Source organism: Ahaetulla prasina, chromosome 5 (genome assembly GCF_028640845.1).
Source record: "Ahaetulla prasina isolate Xishuangbanna chromosome 5, ASM2864084v1, whole genome shotgun sequence".
Classification (NCBI taxonomy): domain Eukaryota; kingdom Metazoa; phylum Chordata; class Lepidosauria; order Squamata; family Colubridae; genus Ahaetulla; species Ahaetulla prasina.
Window position 1 is genome coordinate 9,224,115 of NC_080543.1, and position 16,346 is coordinate 9,240,460.

Consider the following 16,346-nt stretch of genomic DNA (forward strand, 5'->3'; position numbering starts at 1 on the left):
TTCTTTTATGTACACTGAGAGCGTATGCACCAAGACAAATTCCTTGTGTGTCCAATCACACTTGGCCATTAAAAAAAAATTCTATTCTATTCTATCAGCACAAGGAGGTGTCATTGACCGTTACCTCCAACCTTCTCAATCGAACACTTTGGATCAAATTGCAACGCAGAGCTGATGGAAAGCATTCCACGGGTGCTCACCGGAATGGAAAAGCTCAGGATTTATACTGATGGATCTAGGACATGTTTATTCTCGAGTTCTGGCCCATAAAACTTTAAATAATGCTCTGAACAAGTTTTCTGAGCCATAGCCAGAAACTCATTTAATTCTTCCTCCCCCCCACCATTTTTTTTATTTTGGTCCTGGTAGGGAGTTGAATAGTTTGGTATTGCATCAAAAATATAACTCTGTTCCTTCGGCAATGAGATACGACAGCCTCACGTAAGGACTGCAGTTCGGGATTTAGTCACCGAGGGAGAATTTGGAAGTGAATCAAAGTTTTATTTTTATACAAGAAGCACATAGGACAATGGATGATGATTTTTTTGGTGGGGGGTAACCAGGAGTACCTTCTATTTTCCCTCTGCTCAAATTGTCTAGTGGTTTCCGGAAACAGTCCGGCAAGTCCCTGCAGTTTTCTTGGCAAGTTTTTCCCCCCCCCCAGAAATAGTTTGCCACTGTTTTCTTCCTAGGGTTGAGAGAAAGAGATTGGTCCAAGGCCACCCGACTTTGCCTTGTGCCTAAGATGGGACTAGAATTCGCAGTCTCTCATTTTCCAGCCTGATGCCTTAACCGCTATGCCAAACTGGCTCTCAGGAGCATCCGTAGAGAGATCACAAATGGAAGCTGTGATAATTTTTGAAACCAGAGGCATTGGAGAAGTATCAGACAAATGGTTAATCCAATCTCATCTTGAAAACTTCTACTGCTGGAGCATTCACAACTTCTGGAGGCAAGTTGTTACACTGATTGTTCTAACTAACATATTTTTCCTTAGTTCTAGGTTGCTTCTCTCCTTGGATAATTTCTACCCATTGCTTCTTGTCCTGCCTTCAGGTGCTTTGGAGAATAGTTTGACTCCCGCTTCTTTGTGGCAGCCCCTGAGGTATCGGAACACTGCTATCATGTCTCTCCTAGTCCTTCTTTTCATTAAACTAAACATCATCAAAACCAGACGTGAGCTGCTACGGGTTCGCCCGGCTTCAGGAAAACCCATAGCTAATGTTATGGCCAGTTTGGAGAACCTCTAAATCCCACCCCTGGGATTCAGCCAGTTCGCACCACTTCGGAAGAACCGGTTATTAACTTTCTGAGCAGTTCAGCAAACTGGTTGTTGGAAGAAACCATTAGGGCAGAGAACTGGTTGTTGAATCCCACCATTGCACCTGCCTCTCCCAGGAGTCTCCACGTGGCCCATTTTGGATGCGAGGTAAGTGCAGGATCTGTGAGGAGGCTCAGCGAGGGAGGAAAATGGGCCTCCAGGAAGTTCCAGAAGTTTGAAAATAGGCCCATTTCCCGCGTCTGGAGGGTCCCCAGAGCCCAGGGGAGGCTGTTTTCGCCCTCCCAGAGGCTTAAGGAAAGCCTCCAGAGCTTGGGGAAGGTGAAAACGCCCCCCCCACTGTGGTGCAGGAGGCCAAATAGGCCACGCCCGCCATGGCCACGCCCACCCAGCAACTGGGCAGAGAACCCGCTGCTGAAATTTTTGAAGCCCACCCCGGATCAAAACAAACAAAATGGCAGCTGTGACTTTAAGTTTGTAGTCACCAACTACAAACTTCTCCTGCTAGGAAGTATTAATGTAAGTCTTCTCTACCAAGCACCCGAGGGCCAGACAAGGAATAACAGATGAAAATGGGTTAAAGAAAGAACCAACCTAGAATTAAGGAGAAGTTAATGAGAACAATTAATCAGTGGAATAGCTTGCCTCCAGAAGATGTGGGTGCTCCATCACCAGAGGTTTTCAAGAAGAGACTGGACAGCCACTTGTTAGAAATGGTATAGGGTCTTCTGCTGTTGGACTAGAAGACCTCCAAGGTCCCTTCCAACTCTGTTGCTCTAGGTCAGGGGTCAGCAACTTGTGGCTCTGGAGCCACATGTGGCTCTTTCACCCCTCTGCTGCGGCTCCCTGTCACTCAAAATATGCGTGACAACTACTAATATGCAACACTTGCTGGCATGCGATTTATTGAGCTTTTCAACCCCCGGTAGGCCAACCATGGATAAATCCAAGAAAAGAAAAGTTTCAGGAGAAAACGGAACATTTAATTCAACTTCATATGCTAGTTTCGTGGCCACTCAATAGTCGGGCACGGGAAGGGTTTTGTGGCTCCCGATGTTTTCTTTTCTGTGGGAAATGGGTCCAAATGGCTCTTTGAGTGTTTAAGGTTGCAGACCCCTGTTCTAGGTTCTATGACTCCTTCCTAGCTGTTCTCAGAGTATATCTCAATTTAGGCAAATAGTTGCTTAAATCAGGCAAGATTCTGTCTATAGGTAAAGAAAGTAATCTTAAGGAACTCCGCGTCATGCTTGGTTCTTGAAACCTGACACCATCCCTTAGAAGTTTGTTTAAAACTTGGCTTTTCCTCAAAACTCTGGCTTAGGTCATGATCATGGCTTGTTTTAGCTATGATGTGTGTTTTCTGTGTTCGGCAACGTCCTTTTTCTGTTTATTTTGTTTGCTTTAGATCTGGACAGGTTTGAATAATACATCAGAGATGCCTTTGACTAAAGAGGTGGCCTTATAAATTTAAAACTGCAATTACAGTACTTCGCTAACTAAAACATGGATACCTAAAATATAAATCATGGACAGAGACAGACTCTCTGAAACCTAATCCCCTCCTGAAATAAAATAGTGCCTACCACCATCCGTGCTTTTAAGATGATGTGACACATCAGCAGGTTCAACCGCTCCGTGTCCTAAATAATTTTCCTTGCTTGTTTGCACTTGACGATTTACTACTTTACACAAGTCAAAGTTAGTCAGAGGCTTGAATCTTTTTGTGATTTATTCCTTGAGACACTAATAGAGCCATGCACGGGGACAGTTTTCAAATGAAAGTTTGCTAGATGGATTGACCCCCTCCCCCTTGAGTTTTTAATCTTCTGTATGCAAAAGAAAGAATATCCTGATATTGCTAGAGGGAACAGACGTAAACATACATGTCTTACTGCTATCAGCGTACAAAGAGACAGATAATAACTAAAGACATCAGCGAGTTACAGTAGCCCGGGAGACTAGAATACTGTCGTAAATAAGAAACTGAAGAAGAGAATTCTAATGTTACAGAATACAGAATAGAATAAGAAAAAACAGAGTTGGAAGGGACCTTAGAGGACTTCTAGTCCAACCCCCTCCTCACATAAAAGGTAAAGGTTTCCCTCGCACATATGTGCTAGTCGTTGCCGACTCTAGGGGGCGGTGCTCATCTCCATTTCAAAGCTGAAGAGCCAGCGCTGTCCGAAGACGTCTCCGTGGTCATGTGGCCGGCATGACTCAACACCAAAGGTGCACGGAACGCTGTTACCTTCCCACCAAAAGTGGTCCCTATTTTTTTCTACTTGCATTTTTATGTGCTTTCGAAACTGCTAGGTTGGCAGAAGCTGGGAAAAGTAACAGGAGTTCACCCCGTTACACGGCAGCACTAGGGATTCGAACCGCTGAGCTGCCGAGCTTTCGATCGACAAGCTCAATGTCCTAGCCCCTGAGCCACCGCGTCCCTCCCTCCTCACATAGGAGACCCTATATCACTACTTCCAGAAGCAGGCCAAAAGCTTCATGTTCTGTGTTGAAAAACCTGGGAATCTAATCTTTGTAGATAGGTCAAAACTTCACCTGAACCCTCAGACATTGAATGCAAATTATAGCGGATCACGTTTGCAGAGTTTTAAATTAGCATCAATTCCAGCTGAGTGACTACACTACAGCATCAGCCAATGCAATGAAACCAGAAGAAGCTGCTGTCCGTGGTGCTGATTTGGCTGCCTTTATAATAGCTACCCAAAGGTACGTCTTCCAAAAAAGCAATTGGACGTTCTTGGTTTTTTTTTCTTCCTTTTCTTGGTTTTGAAAACGTTTTGCTTCTCATCCCAAGAAGCTTCTTCAGTTCAGCTTCTTGGATGAGAAGCGAAACGTTTAAAACAAAAACAAATTGCGGTCATAAGTCGAAGGCTACCTTCATTGTTGTATTTTTCCCAAGGGTTTGATTCCCGATTGCTGGAAAGCGTGGGACGAAAACAGAACAGCAACCCAACAGAAAAGGAAAGGAAAAGACGGAAATAATTCTCAAAATAACTCTGTCCGATAATTTGGTTCGGCTATTCCAGGGGTGTCAAACTCAAGCCCCATGGGCCGAATCCGGCCTGTGGGGGGCTTAGATCCCTGACACCCTGAAAACAGTGAAGGACCGGCCCACGTTGCCTCTGCCAGTGAAAATGGAGCATGGACGTTTTCACTAGCAGAGAGCTGCAGGAGGCTGTCGGAGCCGAAAACGGGGCTTGGGAGCCCGTTTTCACTGGCAAAGCGCTCGGGCCACACACAGGCGCCTCCAACACGAGTGACATCAAGCTGGCCCTCCCCACCCTGGCCAGTTCCCCCACTCCCGACCCCCTCGAGGTCAAACACAACCCTGACGCGGCTCTCAGTGAAATCAAGTTTGACACCCCTGGGCTATCTGTTGACTGAAACCTTATGAAACACGATCACTGACAGACAAGCCGTAATTCCTCCCCTAGCATTAATAACTTAATTCCTTCCCGGAAAAGCTTTCAAAGCCAGCAGACAATATGAAGGAGGAAAGCAGAGATCCCGTTGAAGCAAACAGGGTTTGGCCTTTGAAAAGATGACTTTTCCGTGCCCCGCTTTCCTCCTCCCAAAGACTTGCATTTCGGCAAGTGGGTCTTAGCCTACCTTCAGGCTGGTATTGTGCTATAATGGTCACCACCTGGCCTGCTCCTTTCAGGGCTGCGGCCGCTTGTTCATGTGTAGCACCACGAAGATCAATCCCGTTGACCTGCAAGGGGAAAGAGGAAAGAAAAACGGCATGTAACATCCTCCAAGTATGGAGCTCATCTGAGAAGCATGTTTTCGTTCCCTAAACATGACACTCATCTTCAAATCTGTTGTGGCCTGTTGGCCGCTGGCCCCTCCAACAGCCAAATCAGAGGAGGTGGAGGAGAGACGTGGGAGTCAAGGTCAGCATCCAGACAATCTGAGAGCTCCGAGGGGGAAGAGGGAATGGAGCTGGCAGAGACACACAGAGAGAGAGGGGGGGGGGAGGCGGAGCCTGGGCTGTCCATCAGCCCTCAGATGCAGAGTCAACATCCCCCAGGTCTGATGAGGAAGAGGAGGAACAGCTGGGTCCAGTGCCTGACACGCGGCTGCGCAGAAGGCAGAGGAGAGGAGAGCAGTGGAAATCTATGGGCCGGTCCTTGGGAAGGAAGAGCCACCGCTGCTAGCGAAGCCCCACCCTAGCTCTGGGGATAAAAGGCAGGGAGCGGAGATGAATAGATGTGGCAGACAGCTATTCATCTCCCGGCCGGACATTGTTAGCCTGCTGTGAGAGAGAAACTTTTTCCCGGGGCTACTGGCGCTCCTAATAAAGGAATCTTTGATTTAACTACAGAGGGTTTGTCTTGTTTGGGGAACTAGATCGGAACAAAATCCCTCTGTTATCCATTTGTTATTATATTTAGAACGTAGAAAGTCCACAAACGGTTTCCAGGTTCTTACTATATATAGCAGTCTAGCCCATTATCTCTAATCCAAGCAGTTAATTTCACCAGCTCTGCTAATTCAGTCAATTTCAAAATCCGTTCTTCAACTGTCGGCACCCCTTTTTCTTTCCAGTGTTTTGCGAGTACCATCCTTGCAGCCGTCCCCTTACTCCGTGTGAAGGAATAACATCCCAAATTGTTTTTCAATTGAGTTATATTAAAACGTTCTCTTAAGTTATTAAGGCTTGCCCAAACTCTATGAGTTATCAATCCTATGCTGCCACCTTGTGGAATTTAAGGGAAAGCGTAAAGGATACGGAGTAAAACCTATTATAGCAATAGCACTTAGCAATAGCACTTAGACTTCTATACCGCTTCACAGTGCTTTACTGCCCTCTCTAAGTGGTTTACTGAGTCAGTCTCTTGCCCCCAACAATGTGGGTCCTCATTTTACCAACCTCGGAAGGATGAAAGGCTGAGTCAACCTTGTTCCTGGTGAGAGTCGAACTGCCAAATTTCAGACAGCCGGCAGTCAGCAGAAGTAGCCTGGAGTACTGCACTCTAACCACTGTGCCACCACGGCTCCTAATGATTATACATAGTTCTTGACTTACGACCATTCACTTAACGAATCTCTGAACGTATGACCGAACTGAAAAAGATCCGTCCTCAACCTGTCCTCAAAGTTATGACCTTCGTACCCTCTTTGTGTTATCACAATTAGGGCAATGGCAACTGGCGTGCATTTACAGGCACTGCAGACTCTTGGGGTTGTGCGATCACGGTTTGTGATCCTCTCTGCCAGCTTCTGATAGGTCAAGTCAACGGAGGTAGCTGGATTTGCTTAACGGCTGCACGATTCACTTAATGACTATGTGATTTGTTTAACAATCAAAGCGATTTGCTTAACGACCACATCAAAAATGGTAATAACATGGTGTGTGATCATGTGATGTCACGCTTAATGACTGTACTGCTTAACGATGATTTTTTTTTAATTATAAAAACTTTTTTATTTTTTACACACACACATACATAAAACAATCTTCAATCCAAATATGTTGCGTCGGTGGGTTGGTCATCAGTCTTTGTGCAGATCACCATGTTCATTACAACTAATTTATCAATCTTATTTTTTTTCCCAATATAATATCTCTCTCAACATTTTAATCAATTAATCTCCATTAAAAATAACATTTCATTCTATTCTAATCAGCTTTCTTAATTTAATGTTAAGCATCTCCAATCTCATTCCCTAAACTCCATTATATAATTTAACATTTTCATTATACAATCTTACTTAAGTCTCTTTAACATATCTCTCTAACCACTGGTAAAAGAGATTCCATATTTTATAGAATTGTTTCTCTTCCTGTTCTCTAATTTCTAGTGTCAATGTACTCATTTCTGCACATTCCAACATTTTCATAATAACTTCATCTTATTTATTTATTTATTTATTTATTTATTTATTTATTTATTTATTTATTTATTTATTTATTTATTTATTTATTTAATTTATATACCATCTTGCAATGGAAGTCTTTCATTTTTCCAATTTTTGGCAAATACTATCATAGCTCCTGTTTTAACAATGAATTTTATAGCCCCGATTGAGGTCATAAGTTGAGGACTACTTCTAATTGAGTCTTGCACCAAACAGTGCCTTCAAAGAATACGCCAAAATCTGAAAGACGGAGGGTATGGTATCACAATCAAAGGCCTGTCAATTATACACTTGTATGTATATGCAAAGGGGATAAGGCTTGGTCGAGATGCCACACCCTCCATCTTAGCCCCTCCCCCAGATAATTCAGCACTAAAGGCTCCCACGAATTCAGCCATATCTCCCTCGTTAAAGCAATAGCCAATACACATAGAACCCAGGTTACAATGCTCACTCAGCCACTGCTCAAAACTACAATGGTGCTGAACAATGGATGCACAAAGTTGCAGCTGTCACAGCATCCCAATGGCCACACGATTGCCGTTGAGGCTCTTGGCAACTGGGTTGCAATTAGGATGGTTGCAGCATCCCACGGTCACAAGATCACCATTGGCGGCCTTCCCTGCTGACTTCCCATAAGCAAAGTCAGTGGGGAAGCCAGCAGGAAATCGCAACGTGCTCCCCTTCAAGCTATTTTTTCACCCACCTATCTTAGCTGCCTTTATAGCACCTGCCCACAGTTCTCTAACTCCTGCTCACAGCACCTGCCCACCCACCCACCCACAGCTCTTACCCAGTGGTGGACTGCTGCCGGTTCGGGCGAACCGGTAGTTCCGACAATCAGCTGGCCTCACCCTATCCTGTCCTATATTTCCTTCTTCCTGGCTCAGCTGATTCGTGTGTGGCACAGCTGATTTCTGCGCCTCCGCTGTTCTACTTACCGGGGCTGCCTTAGAAGGTAAGCAGCTGAGCTTCAAATAGCTGAATTTTGAACGCTCCGTGGAAGCGTGTTAGGCGCGCGTGTGCAGTGCGCGCTCCCAGAACCGGTCGTTAAACTGGTTGCATCCCACCACTGCTCTTACCTCACTGACCCGCTTACGGGATAGTCTTGCCTTGTCTCACATTGTGAGCCTGTCAAGTCCTTGCTTCACAACTTACAACTTCCTGATGGCAACCAGGACGGTTGGAATTCACATTGCTGAGCAAAACGGTCCTGTGACAGCAGCTTTATGGCTGCACGGCTGCCTAGTGATGCAAATTCGGGTCTCAATCGCTGTTATAACCCAAGAACTATCTATATTATGCAGCTGTCCATGGTCCTGAAGGAGGAACATTTGACTTCAAGGTTTCCAGAACTTAGAATTTTGGAGTCTTTTTTGATTGAACCACACTCTGCACACATACGGTACTTGACTCTCCTCTGAAGGTGTGGTTACTAATAGAAATGGACTCTCTGTTGGCTATTTTTGCATCTTTTATCTTTTGACAAGGCAATCGGCCTCCCTCTCCCTCCCTGGAAATGTTCAGTGTAGGAGAAGGAGAAGCAGAGTCAGGAGGCAGGGCGGTGGAGTCAAGAAAGAAATCAGTTTGGAATCGTTACATTCTCACAAACAGTCTACGTCCAATCCCTCTTGAATTGAGATGTTAATTCACATCTAGCGCCACTTTAGTGTGGACCATTAATTTAATCACGGAAACTTAACTATCAAGGAGAGACCCAAGCTAGAACTGAGGAGAAATTACATGACAGAACAAATTAATCAATAGAGTGAGTTGCTTTCAGAAGTTGTGGGTGCTCCATTACTGGAGGTTTTGAAGAAGAGACTGGACAGCCACTTGTCTGGAACGGTATAGGGCAGGGGTCTCCAACCTTGGCAACTTTGTAAACCTAATTTTACGCAGCTTCTTTTCTAAAAACTCTACACTACTAACTAGAGCATACAAAACATTTGCCAGACCTATTCTTGAATACAGCTCATCCGTCTGGAACCCATACCACATCTCTGACATAAATACAATAGAACGAGTCCAGAAATATTTTACTAGAAGAGTTCTTCACTCCTCCAAAAACAACAAAATACCTTATACCAACAGACTTGAAATCCTGGGATTAGAAAACTTACAACTCCGTCGACTCCGACATGACCTGTGTTTAACACACAAAATCATCTATTGCAATATCCTTCCCATAAAAGACTACTTCAGCTTCAATCGCAATATTACAAGAGCAAAAAATAGATTCAAGCTAAATGTCAACCGCTTCAAACTTGATTGCAGAAAATATGACTTCTGTAACAGAGTTGTTAATGGTTGGAACTCATTACCTGACTCCATAGTCTCTACTCAAAATCCCAAAATCTTCAATTAAAAACTGTCTACTATTGACCTCACCCCATTCCTAAGAGGACTATAAGGAGTGTGCATAAGAGCACAATAGTGCCTACCGTTCCTGTCCTATTGTTCCCTTCATTATATCAAATTAATATTATTGATGCATATTTTTTTACTTATATATATTTTTCTTCTTCAAGATATGTTGTTTTATCTATGGCAATTGTTTGTGTATACTGTTGTGACAAAAAGAAATAAAAAAGAAATAAAAAAAAAGTAAAGGGGAAAAAAAAAACTTCCAGTATTCTGGGAGCTGAAGTCCACAAGTCTTAAAGTTGCCAAGGTTGGAGACCCCTGATATAGGGTCTCCTGCTTGAGCAGGGGGTTGGACTAGAAGACCTCCACGTTCCCTTCCAGTTTTGTCGGTCTGTTATAAATGGACTAGATTCTTGTGTAAGCAATCAATCAGCTACACTGGAACTCAATGTGCGGTCCTGAATTTTCATGCCAATGAGGATGTGTGCCAAATGTACATGCGTTCCAGTGACGTGCAACCTGTTTTTAAGGCTAGAATTGGCCTTTAACCAGCACGCGAGGAGTCTACGTCTCTCCAAATAGCAAAATAAACAGGTCACCGCAAAACAAAACTTGATTACCAGTGAAACGAATGAGGTAGATGGCTTCTCCTGATTATTTCGTAATTTCCCATGGTCCTGATTAAACCCGCAGTTTGGCAGCAACTCGTGCAGGTCCTGGAGGGGGTAATATAGCCCTTGACCTTCAGACTGCATGCTCATGATGAAATTTTGTAAATGTAATGTTGATGCTTTTTTCCCCCCCTTGATAAATCTAATGCAGTTTAGGATATAGTTGAGTGCTGCAAAAAGAAGGAATTAGTGTGACCTCTTAGAACAGAATAGAACAGAGCAGAGCAGAGCAGAGCAGAGCAGAACAGAGCAGAACAGAACAGAACAGAATTGGGAGGGACCTTGGAGGTCTTCTAATCCAACTTCCTGCTCAGGTAGGAAACCCTATACTATTTCAGATAAATGGTTGTCCAATGTCTTCTTAAAAACCTCCAATGTTGGAGCATCTACAACTTCTGGAGGCATGTCGTTCCACTGATTAATTCTTCTAACTGTCAAGAAATTTCTCCTTAGTTCCAGGTTGGTTCTCTCCTAGAATAGAATAGAATGGAATGGAATGGAATAGAATAGAATAGAATAGAATATGGAAGGGAAGGGAAGGGAAGGGAAGGGAAGGGAAGGGAAGGGAAGGGAAGGGAAGGGAAGAGAAGAGAAGAGAAGAGAAGAGAAGAGAAGAGAAGATGGAATGGAATGGAATGGAATGGAATAGAATAGAATAGAATAGAATAGAATAGAATAGAATAGAATAGAATAGAATAGAATAGAATAGAATAGAATAGAATAGAATATGGAAGGGAAGAGAAGAGAAGAGAAGAGAAGAGAAGAGAAGAGAAGAGAAGAGAAGAGAAGAGAAGAGAAGAGAAGAGAAGAGAAGAGAAGATGGAATGGAATGGAATGGAATGGAATGGAATTAGAATAGAATAGAATAGAATAGAATAGAATAGAATAGAATAGAATAGAATAGAATAGAATAGAATAGAATAGAATAGCAGAGTTGGAAGGGACCTTGGAGGTCTTCTAGTCCAACCCCCTGCTCAGGCAGGAAAACCTACACCACTTCAGACAAACGTCCAGTGTTGGAGAATTCACAACTTCTGGAGGCAAGTCGTTCCACTGGTTAATTGTTGTAACTTAAATTTCCCAGGGTCCTATTAATTAATTTCCCATGGTCCTGATTAAACCTGCAGTTTGTCAGCAACTCAATACAGGCACCGGAAGGTGTAATACAGCCCTTAGCCTTCAGAATCCATGCTCCCAATGGAACTTTGTAATATAATATCGATGCTTTTTTCACTGATAAACCTAATGCAATTTAGGATGTGGATGAGTGCTGCAAGAAGGAGTTAGTGTGACCTCTTAGTTCTAAGGATAAATAGACGTGAAGCCTCCTGGCATATGAGAAGTTATCCCTAAGGGATCTCCTGAAGTACGTTAAATGAATAGATTCCTGGCAGGAATGCGATAATTGATTCATTCATCACGTATGAGCACCTGCGGTGTGCAAACTGCAGGAATCTTCCACTACTTTGTTCTGCAAACCAGCTTCCCGACGGATTCATTGACGGTATTTCATTGTGCAACCTGCTGATAGTTTCTTGATGGACATTTAAACCACACTGCTGCATGCGTTACTCTCATGTACTTGATCGAATTTGATGAACAGAGTTGGAAGGGACCTTGTAGATCATCTAGTCCAACCCCCCTGCCCAACCAGGAGACCCTACACCATTTCTGACAGATGGCAGTCCAGTCTCTTCTTGAAAGCCTCCAGTGATAAAACTCCCACAACTTCCGAAGGCAACTTCTGTTCCATGGGTTGATTGTTCTCACTGTCAGAAAATTCCTCCTTATTTGGGATTTTTTTTATTTGGGATATTGCAAAATCTCCATTCCCACCCCACTCCAGGGGAAGGATACTGCAAAATCCCCATTCCCTCCCCACTTCTGGGGGAAGGATATTACAAAACCTCCATTCCCACCCCACTCTGGGGCCAGCCAGAGGTGGTATTTGCCGGTTCTCCGAAATACTCAAAATTTCCACTACCGGTTCTCCAGAACCTGTCAGAACCTGCTGGATTTCACCCCTGAGTTGACCCCCTCTCCTTCTTTGTGGCAACCTCTCAAATACTGGAAAACTGCTATCACTTAACAACTGCCTTGCTCAGCAACAAATCTGGTCTTTCATTTTTGACAGTTTAAAACCTTGTGACAACCAAATTATCTGCTACAACATCCTACCTGTCAATGACATCTTCAGTTTCAATCTCAATAATACACAGGCAAACAATAGATACCAACTCAAGGTAAATTGCTCCAAACTCGATTGCCGAAAATACCACTTCAGCAACAGAGTGGTCAACGCCTGGAACGCACTACCCGACTCCGTTGTTATGTCCTCAAACCCCCACAGCTTCAACCTTAAACTGTCTACCGTGGACCTCACCCCATTCCTACGAGGTCCGTAAAGGGGGCATGCATAAGCCCACCTGCTTGCCTACCATCCCTGTCTTACTGTCCTCATTTATTTGTTGTTCTGTCTCCTTCTCCACTTCGGATTAACGAGCTGGCCTTCAGCCAGTGGATTCACGGCTCTTATCAGTCCTGGCAGAGAAATCGCAGCTGCCTGCCAAAGTTCAAACAAATGACTCACGTAGCAAGACTTTCAGCTCTTTTTGAAACGGTTCAGCTAAACGTTTGCTTCCCGTGGAGTGAGAGTAGTCCCAAAACTCCTTATATATCCTGTGGGGTGGGGCTCCTGCCCCACCCTTCCCTTTGATGACGCCGCCTCTCTAATCTTATGAAGCGCGGGTCGATCCAAGCTTGATTATATTTATTGTCAGCTGGGTCTGAAGGCATAGCCTGAGGAAGGGAGGAATCAGGGGATGTCGGCCTCATTACATCCTCCGACTGGCCTGGTTCTGGCTCCTGGAGCTGGGCCAAAGGAATTGGTGCTCCCAAGGTAAGCCTTACCGGCCCTTCCCCCTCACTCTCGGAGTCACTGTCGGGCATGGGGCCAGGTTCGGGGGCTGGAGTCACAACATTTGTATTCATTTTCTTCGTTCATGTTCATATTTATATCTGCTATCTTGTACATGTTTGACAAACTAATACATACTTAACTACCTAATGAGACTCACCACTGGCCATTGTTTGTTTGTTTTTGCCCATCTTTGAGAGGAAGAAAGAGGAAGAGAGAGAAAAAAATTGGAGACCTAACATTCAGAAAACTGTCGAGGTGCCTGAAAACAAGGAAGCCTTATTTCTGAATTCCACTCTCTCGGTGTTCCAAACGAACAAGCAATTATGGTAATGTCCCGGAGACTAAATGCGCAAAATGTAGCCAAAAGGCTTGCTTTATAATCCATGGCAAGCTTGGGGGAAAAAATGAATTGCAAATAAAATGAATTTATTATGACCATAAGAGATAGCCACGTCTGAAGTCACAGCTGGGAGGAATGCAAGCGAGTCGCTAACAGTAGATGGCAGACTTGTTCTTTACTCGTTCAGTTTTAGCCCTGGTAAAGGCTGCAAAAACAAGTGGAGGGTAACAGCGTCTTGTGAAGAAGGAGAATAATAGAATGTTAATTCTGAATCCTCTTCAAAGCCTGTTCTGACCCAGCTCCCCAAACACGACAAACCCTCTGAAGTGAAGTCAAAAGATTCCTTTATTAGGAGTTCTGGCAACCCGGGCAGAAAGTTTCTCTCTCAACACAGGCTAACAAGTGCATCCACTAGGGGAGATGAATAGTTGTCTGCCACATTTATTCATCTTTGCCTCCTGCCTTTTAACCCCAGAGCTAGGGTGGGTTTTCGCTATTTATTTATTTATTTATTTATTTATTTATTTATTTATTTATTTATTTATTTATTTATTTATTCATACTTTTATACCGCCCTATCTCCCTAGGGACTCAGGGCGGTGTACAGCCATATAAAAACAACATAAATATACAAAGTAAAACATTAATCTAAAAAACTTATTAAATAGGCCAAATATTTAAAATAGACATATAAATAATAAAACCCAATTTAAAACCAAATCTAAAATTTAAACAATTAAAATTTAAAAATCTAGTCCAGTCCTGCGCAGATAAATAGATGTGTCTTAAGCTCGCAGCGGAAGGTCCGAAGGTCAGGAAGTTGACGAAGTCCTGGGGGAAGCTCGTTCCAGAGGGTGGGAGCCCCCACAGAAAAGGCCCTTCCCCTGGGCATCGCCAGTCGGCACTGCCTAGCTGACGGCACCCTGAGGAGTCCCTCCCTGTGAGAGCGCACGGGCCGGTGGGAGGCATTTGGAGGCAGCAGACGGTCCCGTAAGTAACCCGGCCCTATGCCATGGAGCGCTTTAAAGATCATTACCAAAACCTTGAAGCTAGCAGCGGTGGCTCTTCCGTCCCAAGGACCGGCCCATAGATTTCCACTGCTCTCCTCTCCTCTGCCTTCTGTGCAGCCGCACATCAGGCACTGGACTCAGCTGTTCCTCCTCTTCCTCATCAGCCACCTCCAGACATGGAGGCTGTTGGCTCTCCATCTGGGGGCTGACGGACGGCCCAGGCTCCGCCTCCATCTCTCTCTCTCTTTCTCTGCCAACTCTATTCCCTCTTCCCCCTTGGAGTTCTCAGGTTGCCTTGATGCTGATCCTGACTCCCACTGCCTCCTTCTCATCTGATTCGGCTGCTGGAGGGGCCGGCGACTGACAGGCCACAACAAAGCCACTGTTTTACAACAGTTCATTTAGTGACCGTTACAACAGAAGAGGAAAAAAGTGTGAAATTTTTCACACTTATGAGCTTTCCTGTGGGGCCGCCCTAGAAACAGCAAAGGACTAGCCCGCAGTGCCTCTGCCAGCAAAAAATGGAGTTCGGAAGGACCACTTGCGAGTGCCCCCCCCCCCAAGCTCCATTTTCGCTGACAGGAGGCTGTCGCAGCTGAAAATGGAGCTCGGGAGCCTGTTTTCACTGGCGGAGTGCTCGGCCACCACAGGTGCCCTGACGCCACGCCCACCCTGGCCACGCCCCCGACCTCTCAAGGTCAAACACAACCCTGATGTGGCCCTCAACGAAATCGAGTTTGACACTCCTAGTATATGAACAAAAACACTCCTGAATTAAATGTTTGGCTTAGAAGTCTCAAGAAAGAAAAGAAAAGCAAGCAAGCAAGGAAGGAAGGAAGGAAGGAAGGAAGGAAGGAAGGAAGGAGAGGGAGGGAGGGAAGGAAGGAGAGGGAGGGAGGGAGGGAGGGAGGGAGGGAAGGAAGGAAGGAAGGAAGGAAGGAAGAGAGGAAGGAGAGGGAGGGAGGGAGGGAAGGAAGGAAGGAGAGGAGGAGGAGGAAGGAAGGAAGGAGAGGAGAGGAGGGAGGAGGAAGGGAGGAAGGAGGGAGGAAGGACGGAGGGAAGGAAGGAAGGAGGAGAGGGAGGAAGGAAGGAAGGAGGGAGGGAGAGAGGGAGGGAGGGAAAGAAGGAAGGAGGGAAGGGAGGAAGGAGGGAGGAAGGACGGAGGGAAGGAAGGAAGGAAGGAGAGGGAGGGAGGAGAGAGGAGGGAGGAAGGAAGAAAGGAAGGAGGAGGGAGGAAGGAAGGAAGGAAGGAAGGAGAGGAGGAGAAGGAAGGAAGGAAGGAAGGAAGGAGAGGAGGAGGGAGGGAGGGAGGAGAGGAAGGAAGGAAGGAAGAAAGGAAGGAGAGGAGGAGGAAGGAAGGAAGGAAGGGGGAGGGAGTAAGGAAGGAAGGAAGGAAGGAAGAAAGGAAGGAGAGGGAGGGAAGGAAGGAAGGAAGGAAGGAGAGGGAGGGAGGAAAGGAAGGAAGGAAGGAAGGAAGGAAGGAGAGGGAGGGAGGGAGGGAGAGAGGGAAGGAAGGAAGGAAGAAAGGAAGGAGAGGGAGGGAGGGAAGGAAGGAAGGAAGGAGAGGGAGGGAGGAAAGGAAGGAAGGAAGGAAGGAAGGAGAGGGAGGGAGGGAGGGAAGGAAGGAAGGAAGGAAGGAAGGAAGGAAGGAAGGAAGGAAGGAAGGAAGGAAGGAAGAAAAGTGTCAGAGTGTTTACAACATGACTACTATTTTGAGACCACCCAGGAGCAAAATACAGGACACAGAGGTTTTGTCATTACAAGCAGTGGTTTATATACAAGACTTCTATATACATACAGTACATACACGTGGTAGGCACATACCAGGCAAGGAAGGAAGAAAAGAAAAGAAAAGAAAAGAAAAAAAAAAAGAAAA

The 16,346-nt window shown here is 45.1% G+C and overlaps 1 protein-coding gene across 2 annotated transcripts in view; it reads right to left on the bottom strand.

The window, feature by feature from the left end:
• DLG2 (discs large MAGUK scaffold protein 2) overlaps positions 1–16,346 on the bottom strand; it is a 1,438,267-nt gene that overhangs the window by 219,646 nt on the left and 1,202,275 nt on the right. For both annotated transcript variants that reach the window (XM_058186296.1, XM_058186297.1), the window contains one exon: positions 4,910–5,012. In XM_058186296.1, coding sequence (XP_058042279.1) covers positions 4,910–5,012 — 103 coding nt within the window. The remainder of the gene's footprint in view (positions 1–4,909; positions 5,013–16,346) is intronic.